This window comes from Bactrocera tryoni, chromosome 5 (genome assembly GCF_016617805.1).
Source record: "Bactrocera tryoni isolate S06 chromosome 5, CSIRO_BtryS06_freeze2, whole genome shotgun sequence".
Classification (NCBI taxonomy): domain Eukaryota; kingdom Metazoa; phylum Arthropoda; class Insecta; order Diptera; family Tephritidae; genus Bactrocera; species Bactrocera tryoni.
Window position 1 is genome coordinate 59,738,456 of NC_052503.1, and position 26,079 is coordinate 59,764,534.

The following is a 26,079-nucleotide window of genomic DNA, read 5'->3' on the forward strand; positions in this document are numbered from 1 at the left end:
GTACAGAATTGTTTATTATACTACTATTGTATATGTTTTAAAAACAAAAAAATATTAAATCAAAGAGAAAGAGAAACTAACATACTTTTGTGTGAGGGAGCTAAGTGAAAGGAATCGAACCAAATTATATATTGACAATATTGTGTCGCATATGAAAGTGTTTTGCCGTTTAATTTATTTATACAACATACTTACTTACAATCATATACAGAATCGCTGTTTTCATTCATACTAAAAGTGTATAATGCAGTAGGCAATCATTAGAATACGTTATAACCACATATTTATTATAAAATAGAACACGTTTTTATTATCATAATTACTTTCATGTTATTTCATATACATGTATATATCAGTTTATTTATTCAAGCAGAAAAAACTTAATTTGCGTGAACAAACTTTATTAAGGAATGAGTAAATAAATATTTTGTATGGTTACTTGTGTAGAAAAACTTAAAATATCTTTTTATTATATTTTTTTGGTGAGCTTGTGTAGCACACGTTGCTGACCGGCCATCACCGCAAAACCCTCTAAGGCTTGTGACCCTTCTGAAATTAAAGAAAATTTAGTATTTATTTAGAAATTAAATAGAGTACATAATCACTATACTATATATTAGATTTACTCTTATACATTTAGAATACTTGTTCATATAAATAAGGGAATTAAATTAAATTAATATTCATGTATTTTATGTTGGTGATATTTCTTACAACTGCTTTTAGATTATAGATGGTTTTCAGTTTTAGGCAAGTTTTATTACTATATTCCCTAACTCATGTAACTCCTTACTAAGTTGAAAATAAGATTAAATAATTACATAAGCGTTCAAAAGTATAGTTATCACGGGCCAACTCAAGCACTTAAATTGTCTCTCTGTATATGAGACATGATTATTAATTTTTAGAATAATAACCAAAAGATTTTTAATTAAAATTTCAAGGGAATATCAAGGATATTTTAATAACATGACATTGTATGCTTCACTTTTTGCTTGATTTACATTTTCATTAACACAAAAAGACATAAATTAATTTAGTATAACTAATTATTTTTTGAAAATTATTAGAAAGTACAAATGAAACCACTCAATACAATATGCGTTTCCAAAGTACACAGGACTTTTTGAATCTAGCGCCCCCTGGTGATGCCATCTATATGTCGACTGGTGCGTTAGAATCTGCTATCTTTATCGATTGTCCAATGAGAATTTCATGACATTTCATCGATTGGAAGTGAAGTTATTGCATTTTAAGTGTCAGTATGTTTGTGTTATCGGTGCGAAAATGAGCTTCGATCAAAGAGCCAACATTAAATTTTGTTTTAAAATTGGTAAAACTTTTACCGAAACGTTTCAATTGATGAAACAAGTTTATGGCGATGATTGCCTATCCCATAGCAGAGTGTATGAGTGGTTTCAACGTTTTCAAAGTGGTCATGAGGACATAAATGACGATCAACTTGTGGGCCAATCAAAATCCGTGATCACCGAAATTCATGGAAATGGAATTGAACATCTCCAAAACATCGATTTATCGTATTTTGACCGAACATTTGGGCTTACGAAAGGTGTGTGCACGGTTTGTTCCGCACAAATTGACTGACGACCAAAAATTGCTCTGAATCCAACTTGTGACCGATTATTTGACCAAAAATCACATTTTAACCATTAACCACTCCCCGTATTCACCTGATATGGCACCGTGCGACTTCTTCCTTTTCGGAAAAATGCATTTGCCGATAAAAGGAAGGCGTTACGCACCTTGTATATCAGAACCTGCTCAGTATTTCAAAGGAAATTTCGCGTGCAGTCAAGCAAAGCTTTCAGGTATTAGTAGGCCAAAATATAATATATAATCTTCTTCTATCTATATATATAAAAATTAATTTCTGTCCGTTAGTCTCCAGTCCAGTCCAGACCTTTTTACAATCATTACATTACAATCACTCACTCTTGTCGGAGGCGGATGTCAGAGTAGGCGCGAGAAGCAACGCGATAATATTGGGCGAGAACGAGCGATGATTCACTGCATGTTTTTTCATATGCAATGGCGAAGCGAAAGCAAAACGAGAGAGCAGTTCGCAAACTGATGACCAGAGAGGGACAGATCATGAAAATAGTCGTATTGCTGTCAGAATTGCGTTGACAGTGAAGTAGATAGGCTTAGACTACATAGATAAACACAACAACAGCGAGCGAGCTCGACATAATGAAATTGAGCCATTCCGCAGACGCAGCGCTCCTGTAATCCTGGAACCAGCTGCATTTCACTATGATCCGACGCTACGACCCTTTGATAGAAGCTGTGAACAGTGGATCTGGTGAAATTTACTCCTTCATGCTTCCGGAGGAACCGAAAAAACGTTCTAAATTTTATTGCTTTTTTCGAGGATTAGATCGCGAAATGATGTAGCTCATCTGAAATAGCTGCGAGTCTGCATGAAAGCAAGTGAACTGCACATTCTGTCTTAAAATTACTATTAAACATGCAAACCACTGAATCACCAATTTGCAGCATGGCCAAAAATAGAGCAATAGCCAAGATCATTTAAGTAGGCAAATTGATTGTCTGGGATGAATGCGCAATTGCCCATAAAAGGTCACTGGGGGCACTGCACAGAATGTTGAAAGATCTTCGTGGCGACCAAAATATTTTTGGTGGAGCCATGATTCTGTTGTCAAGTGATTTTCGTCAGACTCTTCCAGTTATTCCCCGATCAACTGTTGCTGATGAACTAAACGCATGCCAAAAGTAATCGAATTTGTGGCAGTACATACATAAATACACTCCAATTAACAACTAAGTTACGAGTGTTTTTGCCACAAGATGAAACTGCAAATGTGTTTGCGAAGCAGTTGTTAGACATTGGAAATAGTAAAGTCGCAGTCATCTCGACCGGATTCATCACATTATCCACAGATTTCTGTCACATCACATAATCAAAAGAGGAGCTTATTCAGCGTGTTTTTCAGATATAGCGCAACAGTTCAATAATCATAATTAGCTGGGGGAACGAGTGAGTGGGTTGCAAAATAAAGACGTTGAGGATCTCAATGGGACTATTCAGAGTTTTCTTCCAGGACAGTTGTTTTCTTTCAAATCAGTCGACACCGTTATGAGCCAGGATGACGTACTCAACTATTCCACGGAGTTTCTAAATTCACTGGAATTGCCTGGATTACCACCTCACAATTTGCCGTTAAAAGTAGGATCTGTTGTCATCATGCTGCGAAACATTAATCAACCCCAACTGTGCAATTGTACAAGACTGGCTGTGAAAAAACTGATTAATAACGTCATTGAGGCTACTATAATAAAAGGCAAAGGAGAGTATATCTTGATCCTGTGGATATCAATGATACCAATGGATTTACCATTCGATTTTAAACGCTTACAATTTTGAGTACGCCTGGTCTTTGCGGTGACCATAAATAAATGATAAGGACAATCTTTAGAAGTTTGTAGAATCAACGGGGAATCTCCCTGTCTCGTCTTATTTACGAATCACGTTACAAAACACTTTATAACAAAGATTTAAATTGATTAACCGACTGTATCATAACAGTGTGTGTCTTTCAATATAAAATTTAAACCTTATAAATAGCCAGTATTTCAGGAAAACTCTGTTTTGTAAGTAAGAAACGTGAAGTGTCGAAAATAATAATAAAACTTCATGCTTCATTCACAATATGTTTTTTTTTTATTAAGTACAGATTCCTTTTGTTTGTTTTGAAATTATTTTATACAAAAGTTTAGGTTTTTATCCATCAATTGAGGCAGTACGAAATCTGCGGGTCAACTAGTATAATATAATTTGCACATGAACTCATTCGAATAATTGTAGAAACAACTAGAAGGATGGAACTCATAAATGGGGATTAGAGCAACGGATGCATATGTACCGAGTTCTTAAATTTTTAGCCCCAAAACACATTATGTCTAAAATCATATAAAGAAAAAAGAAGGGCGATAGTTTTTGAATTAGATAGTAAATGATAGATAGACCAAAATGTGGAACGATTTCACTCACAACAGGAAGTTTTGAGTTACGGAAAGTACTGAACCGATGAGCGTAGATAATTTTATGGTATTTCGTACCAAGCATGATTGCTTTTATAGCTTATTATACTGGGTGAACATGCTTCTCAGAAGGAAACATAGAAGGCCCTTTAAAACATATAGAATGAGCGAAAAATCTTAAGTACGTAATCTACCTTAACGGTATTTAAATGAATAAAATCATGAAATAGGCATTAAATTATTTGTTTTTTTATTTTTAATATCGGGACATTCATTGTTCTTGTATGAAAAATTCCAAAGAAAATTTTACATACATATCTTATATATAAAAATGATTCGCAAAATGTGTTGCTAAGCGCATAACTCAACAACGCCTGGACCAATTTTGCCAATTCTTTTTTTCTAAATGTTCGTTAAAGTTTAAAGATGGTTTTTGAGGCGAGTAAAATTCGAATAATTTCCGGAAACCCTCTAAAAATAGCCCATTTGTTTTTCTCATACAAACGAATGAATGTTTGTTTGGTGATAACGCTAAGAGAACGGCTGCACCAATCTTGATGAAATTTTCAGAGGTTGTTCGTTGTGGATCGGAGAAGGTTTGGAAATAAAAATACCTTATACTTTTCATGAGGAAAAGTCGGAAAATTGGACTATTCCAAAAAAGTAACTTTTTTCCATACAATTTTTTTTTTTATTTTTGTTTGTTTTGTTTTTCAATATTTTGATTTGTAAATTATTTGAATCGTTCAATTTCGGTCGCTTGCTTTTTAACTCCGGTTATTCAAAAGCTAAATTATTAAAGATTATTCAGTGAAAACTATATGTGTGTTTCACACAAAGTGATCAATTACAGATTGAAATTTGTTACGAAGCCAAGAAGAGGTTGCGCTAATATCGGTCGGCGTTCTTTTTGCCATCAATGTATGGCAGCCCAAGACGCATGAACAGTACTCCCAGGATGCGATGACATACGTATGGAATTATGGATCGCGGTCAAACAGCAAAACGATCGTCACGATGTCACAGCACGACTTTTCAAACAACACTTACGATGTTTGGTGGACGTTATCTTGAAGCAACCTATGGTATATGTATGTGTATGGTGCTGTTTGCTGGATGTACTCTGTTGAGCTGCAAAAAGAGGTTTGCCGCACGCACACATTCTTCTTTGGATGGTGGATGGTGGTTACACCAGATCAAATTGATGAAATCATTTCTACGGAAATTCCCGATCCAGAGAAAGATCCAGTATTATACGAAGTGATGAAAACCAATATGGTTTACGGACCTTGCGAACACTAAACTGAACTGCAATAAAGCGATTTTTGGGATATTTACTTTTGGAATACATGAAAGTTTTCCCCGACTGTTGTGCGTCTCGCGGTTCAAATTCATTTAAGTCATTGCGTTTTGTGTATGGTAAAGTGTGTGCAACTTTTTGAGAAGCATGCCAGCAATTGCAATTGCTGGAACATGATAATCACTGGAAACAAACGATGGGCAATTCGATAGCTACTTCACATGCCACTGAAGGTCGCATATACTAAGAATTGGAAATGGGCAAATTGCGATTGATACTTCCAGAGGTTTGATATCAATTCACCTGCCTTTTGTCAATTCACTTCAACGAAAGATGAACTCATCACGAATGTGTATTCGAACATTGGCCATATTATCGTAACTGCGATTACTTGAGTGCACGAGCAATTTTAGCTGTGTAATGGAACCTGACTGATTGTGACGCAGTTATCGAATACAAGGGGACAACCATTTCAGTTCAAACATATTCAGTTTCGGTGAATCTGGAAATACTATGTTTTTCACACGGCCAGATATACATACGTGGCGTGTTCACGAGTTGGAAAACCATCTTCTCAGTACATTTCCGCACCAGAACAGAAACCAAAAATGTTGTTTATCAAACTGTGCTACATTGAAAAAATTTAGAAAAATCGCAAATAAATGATTTTCAACACAATATAAATTCAACTTTCTTTTCATTTCAAAACTCATAATTTCACGCAGGACAACGGCTGCGGGGTCTGCTAGTGTTAAATAAAAATTAAAAAGTATTGTAACCCACAAATCGCCATTGTATTTTACGTTGCTATTTGTTGTTTTGCAGAAAATATTTCACCCATTTTTTGAATTTAAGTATACTAAGACAATAATCGACCCTATTCCCGTTTAGTTTTTTAAGTTTTAAGGGTTGTTATCGCTGTTTCGTTCCTCAATTTGAATTCTTGAAATCACCATCAAAACTTTAATTTAGAATTAAGGAAGTTTGGTAACACCTAGTAGCGCCTTTGTATCTTACGTAGTTATTTGTTGTTTTGTTTTTTGTGAATTTAAGTAAAATAACAATAATCAGGTGTTGTGAAATCCAAGACAGAATTGCTAAGCTGTCAGAATTGCAAACCAATTCTGATTTTCAATGGTGTCACAGAATCTGTTTGGATTTTAGTCTTTTCGAACATTCGCAAAACCAATATTCGAATCAGCTGCTTACTAATGTGACAAAACTTGCAAATGAATACATTTGAAAGCAATCCTATTAAAGTGTTTAATCAGTTCGGAATTAAATGAAGATTTTAAGAGATAACATTTATTGAATAAATAAAAACGCATTTGGGTGTTAAATTACGTTTATTACGTTTTGCAAATCTAATAATTAACACATTTCGTGTTTTATACTTATGTTTTCCCTTACAGAAATTAAAATAAATTAATTCGTAATAAAAAAATAACTAGATTTCTTAACTTACATTTCCAATCTGTGAGCGACTATCTTCTTGCTTTGTTTCTGATAGCAAAACCGATAAAATTGGTTTCCGTGACACCCAAAACCGATACAAATTCTGTTTCGAATATCAAACCAATAATATCTGAATTCATGACAGGTACTACTTTTTTTGATGGGTTTCAATTCTGATTCCGACAACTATCAGATTCCACAATTTTTTACTTTATGTCAACCGTCGCCGTCGCGACGTGATCAATGATTTTTTTCCCCTTTCTTAAACCTTTGGCATACGTATAATTTTTTTCCAATTCTGACACTAAAATAACCAAATTTCAATATTCGGTTCAAATAAACGCGCTCGTTTCTATATCGCCCTCAATCATTACAACACCAAACAACGACTGTTTCTATATCGTTACTATACTCTTTTTAAAATTGGGAAATACCAATTTATTTTCGATAAATGTCGATAACGCCCAAAGGAAACGTTCTTTGCCTCCATCAACTTCAACCCGTCTGAAACTTTCATATTGATCTTTGATTCGTCGGAAAAAAGCACAGTTCGCCATTTTGATATTGCCAAATTTATGTGTATCCTCGCATATTCCATTCGAGCCGGTCTCTGTTATTTAAACAAATTGCAGCATGAAAATCCACCTTGAACAGTTCGATGTTGTATGGATCTTTGTGATATATTTAACCGTAATTGTCTTGCAATACATGTTGCAGATATAAAATGCTTATTTTTTATTGCCCGAATTATCCTCTTATCGCAAACTAAAGAGCCTGATGTGCGAAATCGGCTCAAAGTTCGGGAAACAATATCATGATTTATTCAAAACATTTTTGCAATAGTCATTAACCGATCTTTTCATTGACGAACTGCAACTAAGTATGTACAAATTAAAAAAAATAATAATAATTACACATATCCAACATTTGCTGATAATTAGAAATCGTTAGGCAAAAGTTAGAAATCATAGACATGTGCTTTAGATTTATCTCACCAGAATTTTTGGTGTTTTTCATATTTGATTTTTTATCTTTTTTTACTAAGTTAATTTGTTTAATTTTATTAATTATTAATGGCCTAGTAATAAAAAATAAAGAACAAATCATTTAATGACTAATTTATTATTTTGTAAATGTAAATACCGACAAAGTAGATTCCGTGCTTTAGTTTTGTCGCACACTGTATATAAGTGATCAGCGTGACGACAGACTCGTCCGTCTTTTTGGATATAAACGAATTGCTTTGTCAGTTTTTGAGGTATCGCTCTATAATTTTGCATATCTTGAATGATTTATGTGGACCTTTACTTTCGATACATTTAATATATGGACTCGACAAAAAAGTGAAAATAAAGATTTTTTAGTAGAAAGTCTTCTTCCATACAAACTAAAAAAACCAGACACCAACGTTTGGATTTCGTATGTAAACTTTGAATTGGCCCAATAGATGAAGCGTCAAATAAGTTTTCAACTGCAAGGTGTAGAATAACATCTAAAGAGTGAGTGCGTCTAATTAACCGAAAAAAACAACTTTCGACTCTTAAAATGCATCAAAACTGTTTTATACAACTTTTCGTCAAATAAAAAAACTTTCTAAGAAAGATAGCAAAACATAAAATTTTCTGACTGTCTAGATTTCTTTGTCCGCTGCTGTTTAGAACTGATAGTATAGATAAATATAATCAATATATAATTTTGATGAAGAGATTAAATTGCATAAATAAATATAGAATATTTAGACAAATTAGTGGAAGACATAATTTTTGCTGAATAAAATCAAATAATAATACAAAAAATAAATAAAAGTTAAAAGAATAAATAAGTTTAAAAAAATGTTAATTTGTTTTCGCGTTCAGAGCATTAGAGAGCGAAAAAGAACAAAAAATATTAAGAAATGATATATAGTAAACGAAGAGTGAATTAATATTTGTTATAGGGTTAATATGCTATTGAAAAATTAAAAATAACTAAATTTAGCAATAACCTTAAAACGTACGTGTGGAGATTGCAGATAGCTCTGCTTAAAGTTCAAAGGTTTGGTTTAAATATAAAACAAGCATGCAAAATAAAAAAACAAAAAAGTAAATATGAATGGCAACTAAAAAGTATGATCAACATATACAACTTGATGATGTTATTCCGAATGAAGGAAAAAGCCGTGTGGAAAAAAAAAACAAAAAATTAAAGGCTCATATAAGATGATGAAATAAAAAGAAAAAAACTGCATCCCATTAAAAAAAATTACCTCATCATTATCAGCATCTTCTTTAAAATGTCTTGAGCGCCGTTTTTCGCCGCTGGTGAGCAGTTGTGCAACTTTGGTTTGTTTAGCTAAATCTAATGCTTCTTTTTTGCTACGCAACGCACAGTCCTCCAATGTTTCGGCTGCCTCGAACATACCCTGTCGCCGGTACAGGGCGCCGAGATTCTTTAGTGTTGTCGTAACAGTTGGTGTATCGACTTTCGCCGCCTTATGCCAGCCACCGTATTCGCCGTATGGTGTATTATAACAATCATCATATTTATGTTCTTCTCGCTCCTCAGCAACCTATCCAGAAATGATTTCAAAGGTATTGCAATACAACCACACAATATGCATAACTTATTATTCATAACTCACAATTGTAAAGTCAATCAAAAAAATATATACATATGCATGACTACTGAAAATAAGCAGTTGTCTCATATATACATATGTATTATATATATTGGTAGATAAGTATATAAATGCTATTCAAATATACGCTGTTAAGCGGAAACACGACTTTTTCCTTGTTTTTGGTTTATTTCTTTGTTCGTTTCGTTTGCAAAGCGCCGCTAAAGCTTTTTTGCTGCCTATTACATATTAGCTAAATAACCACAATTGATACTTACCTGCCAAATTGGCTTATTTTTGCTGTGAATGGCACCAAACTCACGTTCGTGTGCACGATTTAAGACTTGCTTATAGAGGACTTCGGCTTCTGTATATTTGCCCTGTTTCAGATAACAGCTGGCCAGGTTGTTTTTGGTTTTGGCGACATTTGAATCGTCTGGACCGAGTTTCGATTCGTATATTTCTAATGCACGTTGGTAATACTTTTCAACTTCATCATATTTTCCCTGATTTTGACACAGCAATGCCAAATTGTTCAATTGCTTCGCCACATCGGGATGATCTTTACCGAGCACCTTTTCGCGTATTTCCAGTGCACGCTTACAAAGTGGTTCAGCATCTTTATATTTGCCACGTTTACCATACAAAACAGCTAAATTGTTTAAGGTGGCCGCTACGGCTGGATGATTTTCACCTAGTGTTTTGCCCCGAATAGACAACGCATCGTTCAGCAGATTGGCTGCCTCTTTATATTTGTTCTAAATGTTAATTAAAGTCAAGGAAATTAGTTCAATAAAATCGTATACTATATATGTATGAATTTCTCACCTGATCGCGATAGACTAAGGCTAGAATATTTAACATCGTAGCAACATCGGGATGATCGTGGCCACTAGTTTTCTCCAAATCTTCGAGTGCTTGTTTGCAAAGTGGAACTGCCACTTCGTATCTAATTATAAAAAGTTAGTTTTAACAAAATAGAAAATAAATTTAGCTAACAGTTAAAAAGTTTTAATTTTGTTAATAAACATTACTCCATTAATTTTAAAATTAATTATTCAAATCAGTTTTTAGTTTTATCAAATAAGCCGTTATCTCGCTTAATTTTTTATTGTTACTCTAATGTCGCAATATAACGAATTTTGCTTGGATAAAGAAATAGCACACATTTGGTTATTTGTAAAAATATTCGTTATTGATTGACAGTCGTGTAAAAAAGACTTTAACTGTAGCTGTTAAATTAATTTAAAAAATTTAAAAAATTGGCACAATATTGCATTGTACTCTGAGAAAAAGGAGAATTATTTTTGATCTACATAAAAAGGGAAAAATTAATACTAAATTTTGTTAAAAGTTATCATAATTTTCTGAAAAAAATAATCCGCAATCCTGCACGTAAAACAACAGAACATGCTATGACAGATAACATGAAACAACTATCAGAAAAACACAGCCTAATCCTTTTAAATCTTCTTTATGGCATAAATTTTGAATTAACTCATCCAGTAAACTAGTACGAAGGCGTCTCAATTAAACCATTGCTCTCCAAAAGAAACATAAGATCCCGGCTGAACTTTGCCAAAGAACATTTAGAAATGGACGTCAAATTTCGGAAGAATATTTTAGAGCGCCCTAAGTACACCACAATACCATTAAGCACGGCGGTGATAGCGTAATGATCTGGGAAGCGTTTTTCTCAAAAATTCTATGGAACCATTTCGCGTTCGAATCGATGCATGTGAATTGGATTTTTATGCATGACAATGATCGAAAGCACGCAGCTAAAAATGTGAAGAATTAGTATTGACGTCCTGAGCTGGCCAACTCAAAGTCCCGATGCAAACACCTTTTTTAATTTTATGGACCGATGTTGAGATACATATTGCTAAGAAATTATTCAAAAATCCTGAAAAGCTTTGGATTGGCATCAAAAATGCGTAATACGCAATTCCATAAAATAGGTGCCAGAAGTTAGTTAGAGTTGGACTCGACGATGCCAAGCAATTTTGAAAAATTGTTGGCACACTTAAAAAACTTCTAATAACTTTTCTTAATTTCCGCAGAAGCGGTCTACTGTGCTATTTCTATGTCCAGAACAAAATACGCAATTGGAAACTCAACTTTTTTAAAAACGACCCCTTAGATAGATAGATAGATAAATAATTGAGGAATGCATCGCGACTTTAGGTCTATTGTGCCCTCTCCTAACTCACAGGGACTCACTAAGCCCCAGTATATTGATAAAGTCCAATATCCTACAGGGTGCTAGTGAGGTGATGTGATCCCTATTCGAAAACATGGGCCTTTAACCTGCGACCCCTTGAAAAATCTCTTTATTCCTCAATTTATGGTATGCTAAATTTATTTTCTCTTTATATTAATAATATATAATATGTTGTCAAACAAGTTTTGCGGTATTTTCGCTAGTTGGCGCTGAAAGCGCGTAATTCTAGTTTTATTCGTCGCATCGGGTCATGCTATACCTTTTTGGAAAACTCATTTCACGCGCTAACACGTGTTTGATTGATTGTCGTTTCTTTTAAGTCGTTAGTGAGTTATAGCGTCGCAAACATGGAGCAAAATAAAGAGAAAATACGGCATATTTTACAGTACTACTACGATAAAGGCAAAAATGCATCTCAAGCCGCCAATAAAATTTGTGCAGTTTATGGACCCGATACAATTTCCATTCGGCCTGTCGTCGAAAATTGCATAGTAGCGCCGTAGCATCGGTCAAGAGCTAGGTATAAGTCATCAAAAATTCATTTCAATTTCAATAAAAATAAAAAAATTCAATAAAAATACCGCAAGACTTTTTTGACAACCCATTATATTATATAACACTACTTTTATTTTCCAAGACAATTTTTCTATTAAATAAATAAATATGGCTAAAAACGAGTGCAAAAACAGAGTTACAAGTGATGCATTAAAACAAATACTTTTTTATATGAATTATTTTTTCTTTTTTATCTCCAAAAAATTGAACAAAAATTTTTATTAATTTTTTTATTCCAAATACTGTGTAGAGAATTAAAAAAATAAAAAATTACTCACGAACGTCGGAATAAAAGTACACAATTTTAAGCCTAAAAATCGTGAAATTAACACTTAAAAATTTATTTTTAATCCTACGTACTGGATTGAAAAAAATTTATTCCTCAACTTATAATTAAACATTAAAATAATAAATTGGTTTAGAATTTACATTTTTTCGCTTTGCGTACTTGTGCTCTAGTATTATTCTTAAACCATTAATTTGAAAATAAAAGCATGCTTTTAATAAAGTATCAACATAATTTAGCTCTGTTTGTTTTATGGGTGCATGGAAAACTACATATGTATAATCAGGTAATTTAAAATGACTCTTTTTATGCACTACAATATATGTATTTCTCTCAATTATTCACATGTAAAATAACGTTTTATATGCTAAAACGCATTCTGCAAGAGTCAACTCAATTGTTTTTACTTATAGACGTTGCTCACCGCTGTACATGTATATACATATACACAAATCCCATATACACACATACTTAAAAGATAATAAAAGTCCCTTTAACAATTCGTACAGAAACCAATTATGAAAAGTACCAATTAATTTCCACTTATTTCAGATCGGGAAGTTTGTGGAATAAAAAAAAATTTCGCCAATTTACCTTATTTTAGCCGATTAGAATCCACAAAATTTAAATATGAAAATAATATATATGTATATGTACATATGTACATACATTAATACAAAATTCAAAACTAGCACAAAAAGTTTTTATATTTGAAACTGACAACCCTATATGGGCCATATGAAATTGTGTTTTGATACAAAAAAGCCGGCAAATACTTGTAATATAAAAATTTCTGCAATTATCCTTTTGTTCAGCATGCCTATATGTTCTCTTACCTACACTCATTTTACTCATTTATTGTTCTCACACTCTTAATTTTATTTTGAACTCAATGAACCCGCAGCCACATACAAAAATATGCACGTACATACCATATTTGTATTGAAGCGCATACACACCTGCCTTGCGAAGCATATTGAATCACCAAATTATGCAAAGTACGTAGACGTGCTGGTATCTCGTAACCAGCAGTCGAATTAGCGAATTGACTTGGCGGCGTTGGCGACATATTGTTTCGCTCATCATTTTCTTCATCAGGAAATAGTTCGACGACTGGATCGGTGCGGGATTTTTCACATGAATCCTCTTGCTCCTGATTATCATCGTATTTTTTAACAGATGCCATAAATTCGAGGTGCTTTTTCTCTTCTTCCAATTGTGCTACCAATTGTTCGGAGGCTTGGAATTTTTGCTGTGTATTGGCTAGCTCATCGCGTAGCCACGCATTTTCTTGATGTAATCGGCGTACTTGTGTTTTTAATTTTTGTTTTTCGGCCTCGATATTTTGCAAATGTGAGGCTAGTGCCATCATCACTTGAGCCTCAGACAAACCCAATTCAATATGTTCAATATTTTTTCTAACTATATCGGATTTTTCATTTTCTCGATGAGCTTCGCCCATACCAGTCATCAAGGAGACGTGTTCTACACGCAAGGCCTCGAGACCTTGCAGCACTGTTTTTGTGTTGCTAATAATTTCGTCTTGTGTCATTTGAGTCATCTTGCCAATGCTTTCGATTTTTCGTCTGAAAATGAGTAAAATTAAAACATACATATTAAAATATAATCAATCATGGCAATTGTGTGAGCGTATGTATGTATGTGCATATTTGAAAATACTACGACTCGAGTTTTCAACATATACATATACAAATATATATCGTCAAGACCTCAAACTTTAAAGTAAACTAAACATAAATACATGATTATATTATGTTATGTTTGATAACAGTAAATTAATAGTACTTACATTCTATAGGTTCTTATTGCCTTAGATGCTATCATTTTGTAAAAAAAATATTTTTTTCAGTAGCCAAAATCCTTCTACGTCCGTAAGCGCGTACATTTCCACTCTCTCTGTGTGTACAGATGTCCAAAAATCAATAATATTCCTAGCATATTTATGAATGGTCTGCGCAAGCGCACGAAAAATTACGTCATTTTCAACCCCAAAACACAATATAGACTCCAAACGTTACCATACACAAAACAAATATTAACTAAAGGACATGAAATCAAAAACTATACCAAACTTGTTAGCAAATATCACTATAATAATGAATAAATTACGAAATCGTTTAAATTACTATAAAATTTAAATAAATAGTGTATAAATGAAATACCGCCGGTAAAAGTATGTCAGTGGATTGCAATAATGTCAAATTAGCTATAATACCCTTCACAAATATAAAATATTTCGTACATATTGGATTTTTATACCCTGAACAGGGTATATTAAGTTTGTCACGAAGTTTGTAACACCCAGAAGAAATCGTCGGAGACCCTATAAAGTATATATATAAATGATCAGTATGTCGAGCTGAGTCGATTTAGCCATATCCGTCTGTCTGTCCGTCTGTCTGTCTGTATATATACGAACTAGTCCCTCAGTTTTTAAGATATCCTTTTGAAATTTTGCAAACGTCATTTCCTCTTCAAGAAGCTGCTCATTTGTCGGAACGGCCGATGTCGGACCACTATAACATATAGCTGCCATACAAACTGAAGTTAAGTTCTTGTATGGAAAACTTTCACATTTGAAAAAGTATCTTCACAAAAGTTGGTACAGATTATATTCTAAGACAACAATGTAATCTCCGAAAATATTGTTCAGATCGGCTTACTATAGCATATGGCTACCATACAAACTGAACGATCGGAATCAAGTTCTTGTATGGAAAACTTTCACATTTGACAAGATATATTCACGAAATTTGGTATGTATTATTTCCTAAAGCAACAATGTAATCTCCGAAGAAACCGATCAGATCGGTTGACTATAGCATATAGCTTCCATACAAACTGAACACATAGTTACTAACAGAAATGCACCTGTGAAGGGTATTTAGCTTAAGTTAACGTTTTTTCTTGTTGTAGGTCAGTTTGTAAGGCAGCTTTAAAAAAAAAATATTTATACATCATATACTTACTATATATATACAGTGGACCAATAAAGTTTACATACACCTAGTTCTATTAAATTACGACACGTTTATTTGATATAAAATAATTAATTTTGTAATTTTTTTCTATCCATTTTAAAAGATGTATATTTAACATTAAATTTAGAATATCAAAATATATTTTTTTTACATAAATAAAAAAAAATAATGCTAAAGCTTAAAATGGGCATAATTTATATCAAAAAAGTTTACGTACACCAATGATTATTTATATAAATCAAAAGTTATTACAATAGTTTTAGTGGTTTTTGGACTACAATTTGTTGCTATTATTGTCCCTAGATATCGATGCTCAATGCTTACTCAATAATGCTTCTAGTATTATTTCCTGATATTTTGACCCACTAAGTCCATGATCCAGCCTTTTGGCCTTATTTTGATGAAGTTCGATGTTTTCGAATACGGTTTTCCAAAAAGTTCCAGATATTTTGAATAGGATTAATGTCGAGCGATTCCGGGACCTATGGAGTTATTTTTATTTCCATAACCCTGCACGTACAAGATACAATGTGTATTTTGGGTCGTTATCCTGTTGCAAAAAGAAGTGGTCGCTATTAACAGCTGATTTAAGCACACTTAAAATTTGAATTTTTTTCTTAAAATGTTCAGATACATATGCTTATTCATTTTATTTACTAATAAAGTCCAAATGTCCAAACTCAGATGATACCACATACCCCCAAACCATAACATTAACCCTACAGTGCTTTATCGTTGGCAATACATTTTTTTCTTGCGACTCTTTATTGATCTTTCTCCACACTTTTCATTATCTATTCGACCCAAATATATTAAATTTTGATTTGTTGGTGAACACAATATTTTCCCATAACCAATACGGTTTGTTTAAATATTGTTTAGCAAACGCCGACCTCTTCTTTTTATTAACCTTACTTATGTATGGCTTACGACGTGCGATTCGTCTATGATAACCAGCACTCTTCAACACATTCCTTACTGTTTCAGGATTTATTTTTTTTTTTTTTTTGGTACATTTCGAAAATGGATAAGCATATGTATCTGAACATTTTAAGAACAAAATTTAAATTTTAAGTGTGCTTAAATCGGCTGATAATAGCGGCCACTTGTACGTGCAGGGTTGTTGTGGAATTAAATATAACTCCATAGGTCCCGCAATCACCATACATTAATCCTATTCAAAATATCTGGAACTTCTTGGAAAATCGTAATCGAAAACATCGAATTTTATCAAAATAAGGCCAAAAAGCAGGCTCATGGACTTAGTGGGTCAAAATATCAGGAAATAATACTAGAAGCATTATTGAGTGGGCATTGAGCATCGATATCTAGGGACAATAATAGCAACAAATTGTAGGCCAAAAACCACTAAAACTATTGTAATAACTTTTGATTTATATAAATAATCATTGGTGTACGTAAACTTTTTTGATATAAATTATGCCCATTTTAAGCTTTAGCATTATTTTTTTTTATTTATGTAAAAAAAAAATATTTTGATATGCTAAATATAATGTTAAATATACATCTTTTGAAATGGATAGAAAAAACCACAAAATTTATTCATTTTATAACAAATAAACGTGTCGGAATTTAATAGAACTAGGTGTATGTAAACTTTATTAGTCCACTGTATATATATAATCTTGAGAATCTCCTCCCTCTATACATAACCATTTTAACCCCAAAATCGGGGATACTATTCTAAATCTCAGCCAAATGCGACCTTTTTGTTATTGTATGAATAAAAGGAATTGAACAAAAGCTAAATATTGAATTGAAGTTGTTTTTGCACTATTTAACATCACTTATATGTAACTTATTAAATAAACCACTAAACTAATTGTATTACATTATCACACTTCAAAATAGATCGGTAAATTTTAGAATAGCATCCCCCAATTTCGGGGTTAAAATGGGTATGTTCGGATAGAGAAGGTCCTCCAGATTAAAAAAATATATAAATATAGTTGCCGCTGAGCTATGGTTTTTGAGGCATTAGTATTTAAAGATCAAAAATTCACTATTTAAAACGCGTGTTTCTCCGATAACCCTGGTCGAGCGAATACCCGGGGTGACTGAAGTACTTTCGCATAGTACTCCTTTCTGCGTTAAAAATAAGAAATATATTGAGTTTTCGTTATAAAGTGGTTATATTTTTTGGTTATCATGCACTCATATTGAAACAAAATTTGAGTTTTCGTTATAAAATGGTTAAATTTTGGTTATTATACATATGTATATGTATGTCTGCGATTTCTATTTTTTTGAAAATACGTTGTTTTGTATTTTAGGTGACAATATACATATATAATATTATTATATAATATAACTTATTTGTTTAATAAATTTAAAAAAGAAAATATCCATTTAATCTATATATCGTCACCTGAAATGCAAAATAACGTAACATCACTTTTCGTAAGTTTACAGGAGAAGCAAAAAACCGTATAAAAAGAAAACCACTTGAGATATTGAAACAAAATTTTCAGATCTGAATTAACATGAACCTATAAATATATTTTAGAAAAAAAATAATGAAAAATTAAGGAAATTTTATAGTAGGTGTCTTACGTTATTTTGAATTTTCATTTCTGAAACAAAATAACGTATGATCAATCTAAATTTGTATAAAAATGAAAAATTTGAATATTAATACTTTTTTTTAATTTTAAATAAAAACAGTTGCAAGTTTTTCATATTTCATGTTATTTTTATTATTAATATGTACATAAGTGCCAGAAAAAATTTAAATATTTCAAGCTAAAAATTGAGGATAATGTTTAATTATTATTTATTAAATAGCTAATTATTCAAAAGGTATATTATCATAAAAGTAATAACAGTCTACTGGAATTAAAGCTTCTAGGTCCTGCAGATGTTGCCATTTCTTTTTAGTTATTGTTAAACTTTGCAAAAGAATAGGCTGCTGAATTCCTAAAAATGAACGCGTCTGATCACTTTGATCATGGAGTCGCTAAACCGAACTCTGGCGGCTCCTTCTCTACCCACATTCCGAGGGAGTTGTGAGTGGGAAGAAGCCGTTGGAGAAAAGTTACAGTGAGCTTCTTCATGGATGGGTCAAAGGTGGAGGGGTTTACTGTCAGGAGCTCTCTATCAACTCCAGTTTCTCCAACTTCCTAAGTATTGCAGTGTCTTCCAGGCCGAGATTGGAACCATTAAGGTAGCAGTAGATTTACTACTCCGGAGTGCACCCTCCTTCAGAGGAGTGACCATCGACTCAGATAGCAGAGCGGCGATTCCAGCCTTGAACTCATTAACAATGAGAGAATTCAGAGCTGATCGAAGACCTAACCTCGCTATCAGTAGCATCGAGTGCCTTTGTGATAAGAATGATATGAGTGCCAGACCACAGCGGAATTGCAGGAAACATGAGCTAGCAAGAAGAGGAAACCTAGAACCGCTATCGGTAGAATGGGAGCGGATAAGCTCCCGTATCCTAATCTTTTACTGCTGGGCCACAATTTTTACACACGCTGTTGAAAAAGTCTTTTGTCCCAAGATCGTTCGCATGAGATCTAGTGATCTCTTTGCCCTCAGTAAAGCTAGCCTCTCCCTAGTTGTGGGGCTTTTAACAAGACATCGCCCTATGGGCGTGAATGCTGTAAGACTGAGAATCTTACCAGACGCCATCTGTAGAAGCTGTATGGAAGAAGATGAGGCGGAAACAACACAACACTTCCTTCTTGACTGATCCGCGTTTGGTAAGTCAAGATTTAAACACCTCGGAGCACATACCTTCAGACATCCCACCGAACTGGCGGGAAGCGTTTTATTAATTTATTATAGTTCGAACATAGGAGTTCTTCTTTTCTATGGCCTCACAAAGGACTACATATGTATATGTATATAGTAGTCCACGTTCGATCAACCATGTAGACTAAACTAACCAAAGCACATTGAACTTAATCACTAAAAATAAACATAAACAATGAATGAAGGCTAACTTCGATATAAAAAAAAAAAAAACAAACACTCTGTTATATTTCCATACATGAGTGATGATACGTTATTTTGTTTAAAGAAATCAAGCACTTGATGATACGTTTTTTTGAATTTGGGTATTTTTGATCGCAGAAGCTTAAAATTTGCGACACATATGTATGTAATACGATGTGGTGAATCGTAATCAGTAAAAAACTAAATTTTGAATTTTTTGATGATACGTTATTTTGCATTTCAGGTGACGATATATAAAAGAAAGTTGTTGTAGGTTCACCATTTATAGCTCAAGAACGGCTGAACCGATTTGACTGAAAATTAGTGGGGAAGTAGCTTAGAACCAGGGTAAGGACATAGGATATATTTTATCTTATTATATCAAAGGATGATGGAGTCATGTGTAGAAGTTCACGCAAGTGAGGAAAGTTCTCTGATCGCCATTCACTTGGGAGTGGCCAGAAACAAGTCTTTTACATATGACTCAAGCAGCTCACGACTTCCCGTATTTGACCAAGTATCCTCTGGGCCTAAGAACATCCGTTTGAAGGCGATCTAAAGTGAGAAGGCGAAACATCCCCTGCATAGGTTGTGCGCTGGGTTTGGGACCCGCCACGTAAAAAAAACACTCCAATGGAAAAGCAACAACAGCCTCGGATGAGAGACCCCCCTTTTGATGACGACCATGGCAAACGAAATAAGGACTACGAATTGAGGGCATGCACCTGGAATGTCCGCTCCCTTAATTGGGAAGGTGCCGCTGCTCAGCTGGTTGATGTCCTCGTAAAAATAAAGACTGACATCACCGCCGTCCAAGAAATGCGATGGACGTCCTTGTGGCATTTACTACAGTGGCCATATAAAGGAGCGCAAGTTTGGTGTGGGATTCGTGGTGAGAGAGAGACTCCGTCGCCGAGTACTATCATTCACTGCGGTGAATGAACGTCTAACCACAATCCGCCTCAAAGCGAGGTTCTTCAACATATCGCTGATTTGCGCCCATGCCCCGACGGAAGAGAAGGACGATGTGACCAAAGATGCCTTTTATGAGTGCTTGGAGCGCACTTATGAGGGCTGCCCCCGCCACGATGTCAAAATCGTGCTTGGCAACTTTAACGCCAGGGTGGGCAAAGAAGGTATCTTTGGCACTATGGTCGGTAAATTCAGCCTCCACGAGGAAACATCCCCAAATGCGTTGAGGCTGATCGACTTCGCCGGGGCCCGAAATATGTTTATCTGTAGTATTAGATTCCAGCATAAGAAGATTCATCAAGCTACCTGGCTGTCTCCGGATCGAAAAACTACCAACCAGATCGATCATGTTGTGATAGACGGAAGACACGTCTCCAGTGTTTTAGATGTGCGTGCGCTCCGAGGTCCTAACATCGACTCGGATCACTATCTTGTTGCAGCCAAGATTCGCACCCGCTTCTGTGCAGCAATAAACGCACGCCAACAAACACAAGGAAGGTTCGACGTCAAGAAGCTGCAATCACAACAGACAGCAGAACGATTTTCTACCCGGCTAGCACTCCTGCTCTCTGAGAGCACTCGTCAACAACTCGGTATAAGGGAACTGTGGGACGGCATTTCAAACTCCCTACGTACAGCTGCAACCGAAACCATTGGTTTCCGGAAAACGCAAAAGAACAGCTGGTACGACGGGGAGTGCCGTGTTGCAGCGGAGAGAAAACAGGCTGCCTACCTCGCAAAGTTACGATTGACCACAACACGTGCGGGAAGGGATAGATACCGAGAGTTGAAGAGGGAAGCGAGACGCATTTACAGACAGAAAAAAGAGGCCGAAATGCGCGAAAATGAAGAGATTGATAAGCTGGCCGACAGGGGTAATGCTCGAAAATTCTACGAAAAAATGTGACGTCTAACTGAAGGTTTCAAGACCGGAGCATACCCTTGTAGAACCCCCAAAGATGATCTAGTGACCGATGGCCAGAGCATACTTAAATTATGGAGGGAACACTTCTCCAGCCTGCTGAATGGCAGTGAACGCACAACTCCAGGAGAAGGTGAACCCGATTCCCCAATTGATGACGATGGAACAGACGTTCCATTGCCCGACCATGAAGAAGTTCGAATTGCAATTACCCGTCTGAAGAACAACAAAGCAGCGGAGGCCGATGGATTGCCGGCCGAGCTATTCAAACACGGCGGCAAAAAACTGATAAGGAGCATGCATCAGCTTCTTTGTAAAATATGGTCGGACGAGAGCATGCCCAACGATTGAAATTTAAGTGCCATATTCACAAACAGGGAGACCCCACAATCTGCGCCAACTACCGTGGGATAAGCCTCCCAAACATCGCGTATAAGGTTCTATCGAGCGTATGGTGTGAAAGATTAAAGCTCACCGTCAACAAACTGATTGGACCTTATCAGTGTCGCTTTAGACCTAGTAAATCAAGAACCGACCAGATATTCACCATACGCCAAATTTTGGAAAAGGAGAATCGACACACACCACCTCTTCGTTGATTTCAAAGCTGCTTTCGACAGCACGGAAAGGAGCTGCCTTTATGCCGTGGTGTTTGATATTGGTATCCCCGCAAACCTAATAAGGCTGAGTTGAGCAACACCTAAAGCTCCGTTAGGATCGAGAAGGACCTCTCCGAGCCGTCCGATACTAAACAAGGTTTCAGACATGGCGACTCCCTATCGGGCGACTTCTTCAACCTTCTTCTGAAGAAAATAATTCGAGCTGCTGAACTAAACCGGAAAAGAAACAGTCTTCGCACTCGCGACTAGGCACCGACGTCACTATTGACAGTCATAATTTCGAAGTCGTAGATAATTTCGTCTATCTTGGTACCAGCATCAACACCAACAACAACGTTGCGAGTTTTCGAGAGAAAGGTTCTCTCGACAAACAAAACCAAACTCTCTATAAGTCACTCATAATTCTCGTCCTGCTATATGGTGCAGAGGCTTGGACGATGTCAACAACGGAGGAGTCGACGATGCGAGTTTTCAAGAGAAAAGTTCTGCGAAAGATTTATGGTCCTTTGCGCGTTGGCCACGGCGAATATCGCATTTGATGGAACGATGAGCTGTACGAGATATACGACGACATCGACATAGTTCAGCGAATTAAAAGACAGCGGCTACGCTGGCTAGTTCATGTTGTCTAGATGGACGAAAACACTCCAGCTCTGAAAGTATTCGACGCAGTACCCGCCGGGGGAAGCAGAGGAAGAGGAAGACCTCCACTCCGTTGGAAGGACCAAGTTTTGCTTGGAATATCCAATTGGCGCCACGAAGCAAAAAGAAGAAACGACTGGCCCGCGGTTGTTAACTCGGCTATAATCGCGTAAACGGTGTCTACGCCAATTAAGAAGAAGAAGATATCAAAATTTAATACAACTCATAAATATGTACAAAATTTATGTTTCAAATAATAAGTATTTGTTCAAAATTCATGTTTGTAGGAATCATTTGAATATATGTATGCCTACAATTTTAAACAGATTCTTCTTCAAAAATAATACAATTGCTAAGTATTTGTAATAGTAGAAAAGAACTGCAACCAAATACGCAGTGAAATAGATTATAACTGGCTCAGTAATCAGTCGTTGAGTATGTATTATACAACATGCATAAAAAAAGACTGTCATAACCTTTCCATCCGACTTTTTCGTCTTTCCACGCCTGGGAACCGGTTCATCATGTGCCGTTCACTAGAATGACAGTCGATTGGACTCCAGTGGCAAATGATGGAGCTATGTTTCTATTGTCACACACCGACGCAAAAATTCGGTTTTATTACGATTAAAGAGCGCTCAAATACTTCTCAGAATCAGTTATTCGTTGTTTTTATTGGATTATGAACTTATTTATTGTATTTTCCCCAAAAAAGCAATGCTTTATTAACACACGAAATGCTTTATGATCAATTTTTTTGTAAACTAACACAAGTTGCTTCTCAAAAATCCTATATCTTATTAACTAATAGTTATAATCCATCTAATAAAAATCATATTCATAGATGGTAGTAGTTGTACGAGTATTACCTATGCATCAGCCACAGTGAAGCGTATGGATATGCGTAGTATGGATTTATTTAAATGTTTATAGTTTAATTTAATTAGTTTGAATAATTTAATTAATTTGAAAAATGTACGTAGAGTGTGTAAACGTAGTGAAATAGCTTGTTGAAATGTTCGAATTTCGGGAATTTTTGAACTTTAAAGTCAAATATCTCGTAAAAAAGCGTTTGCGGTACCTATAACCCTGCATAATTTTATACCCTGAACAGGGTATATTAAGGGGGTATTCTGGTCTAGAAATTTAAAAAAATCGATTTTTTTTTATATTTTCAAGTTTAACTATTCAAAAATATGTTGTACAAGAGGATTTTTCAAATTCAAATTATTTTCGGAGATATAGGCATTTTTCTGACCCGGCATCCAAACTGGTTCGGCCGGAACTAATCGAACAAAAGACTTTACGCGAAACTTTAAAAGCGTTTTTCTCAAAACTGATTTACTTGAAATTTTTATACTCTTCTTTACAGGCTTGTCTATGGTTGGAACTAGCCCCCCCCAAACTTTTATTTTTATTATTTTTAAAAATTCGAATTTGTCAGAAAAAGTGATCCAAAAAAATTTTTTTTCTGGCAGTCGCCATTTTGTGAAAAAAAATGTTTCCCACTTTTCCGTAGTTTCGGCCATTGCGACATTATTCTAGATTAATAATCTTTTTTTTTTGGTTTCAGATAACTAGGAGGGTTGCAATCATAGGTATGGTCACGTGGAAATTTTTAGAGACCCCCATTTCGTCAGCTCATAATTTTTTAAATTATTTACTTTTTTTAGATTTTATTTTTTTCTGTACTCTTCTAAAATTAACAAATAACTAATGAAAAATGGATGGTAAAAATATTAATTGCCTGTTTGTCACGAAGTTTGTAACACCCAGAAGGAAGCGTCGGAGATCCTATGTCTGTATATATACGAACTAGTCCCTCAGTTTTTAAGATATCGTTTTAAAATTTTGCAGACGTCATTTTCTCTTCAAGAAGCTGCTCATTTGTCGGAACTGCCGATATCGGACCACTATAGCATATAGCTGCCATACAAAATGAACGATCGGAATCAAGTTCTTGTATGGAAAACTTTCACATTTGACAAGATATATTCACGAAATTTGGTATGTATTATTTTCTAAAGCAACAATGTAATCTCCGAAGAAATTGTTCAGATCGGTTAACTATAGCATATAGCTGCCATATAAATCGAACGATCGGAATCAAGGGCTTGTATGGAAAACTTTCGCATTTGACGTGGTATATTCACGAAATTTTACATGGATTACTGCTTAAGGTAATAATAAAATCTCCGAAAAAAATGTTCAGATCGGATTACTATAGCATACAGCTTCCATATAAACTGAACACATAGTAACTAAAAGAAATGCACCTGTGACGGGTATATCAGCTTCGGTGCAGCCGAAGTAAACGTTTTTTCTTGTTTAATCAGGAGGACTTCCTCTTTCCAACGGTACCTTCAGATCGCGGCGCAATTAATTTGAAATATATATAATTTATAGACGCTTGTTTTATTAGAACTAAGATTGCTAAATAAAGAAAGAGGAATTAACAAAAAAAAAAGAAGTTTCAACGAATTCCTTCCGCCCATACCCATTTTATCCTCGAAATCCTTAGACAATATTCTAAAGTTTTCTCTAAAGTTTGAAATTTTGAACTTTTGCCACTTTTTTTACTTCTGACCCATAAAAGTGTAGGACATACGAAGGTATGGGAAAACATATGGTCTATTATTTATATTACATTTAAGGGAGACGGTTTATGGTATATATGATAAAGAGGAAGGAATGTAATACACTGAAAGAGCTTGCTGGTACACTTTCACAGCTATTAAATCTATAACTAGATAGATAGATCTATAACTAAGACGATATTAGTTTTGCTAGTGTAATCAAGTACTTATGTACATACGAGTAAAACATACATACATATGTATGTACGGATGGATTAATATGCTATAAACATATGTGTACATATCTAACTTGCAACACACTTTTCTATCATATACATATATGTATATACACTTAAACTGTTGGTATTTGCCAACGACACTTTGTTAAAAATACGTACATTACTTCACTAATGACTCACTTAAATTTGTTAATTCATTTTCTCTATTCCAAATGAGCTAATTGCTGCTATCATAGGTAAAGCAGAAACAAACTGACACTAAATATTTATAGGAGGTTTCATAAATTTTTACCTGCAGCAAGAGTCGAATGATATCTGAGAGTCGATCAACTGTTGAAAACTCAACTTTTTGAATCGTTTGATGCAGAATTATTTATTTGCGCTGAAAAAAAACTTAGACGGTCCAAAAGAGTTTCGACCGAAATTTATGGAACGAACAAAATACTTGACTGCACCTAAAATAATTCGAATATCACAGTAACGAGTAATAAGAATACTTTATCTGAATACAGGCTGCCATATATTAAAAATTTTTATAAATAGCAAATACTAACGTCGATTTCAATAAATTGTAACAAGCATTGTTCAAATAAGACTAAAATCATTTTTCTTATAAGAAGATAAGATCCTCTAATCATGTTTATTTTTTTATTCGTTAATCTAGGAAGTTTTGATTAAATATAGTAAAAAGCAAGATTACAATAATT

The 26,079-nt window shown here is 34.6% G+C and overlaps 1 protein-coding gene across 3 annotated transcripts; it reads right to left on the minus strand.

Annotated features, from left to right (window-relative positions):
- Positions 1-283: 283 nt before the first annotated feature.
- LOC120777872 (kinesin light chain) lies at positions 284-25,826 on the minus strand. Of its 3 annotated transcripts, XM_040109427.1 has the most exons (7): positions 25,665-25,824; positions 14,250-14,356; positions 13,399-14,025; positions 10,203-10,323; positions 9,653-10,132; positions 9,024-9,326; positions 284-549 (listed from the first exon to the last, which is right to left on the minus strand). In XM_040109427.1, the coding sequence occupies exons 2-7, from the start codon at positions 14,282-14,284 to the stop codon at positions 532-534; spliced, it is 1,584 nt and encodes a 527-aa protein (XP_039965361.1). In that variant the 5' UTR covers positions 14,285-14,356; positions 25,665-25,824; the 3' UTR covers positions 284-531. The 3 variants fall into 3 exon arrangements, with proteins under 3 accessions (XP_039965361.1, XP_039965363.1, XP_039965362.1); XM_040109429.1 differs by lacking the exon at positions 9,024-9,326 and having other exon boundaries at positions 25,665-25,826; XM_040109428.1 differs by lacking the exon at positions 14,250-14,356.
- Positions 25,827-26,079: the final 253 nt, after the last annotated feature.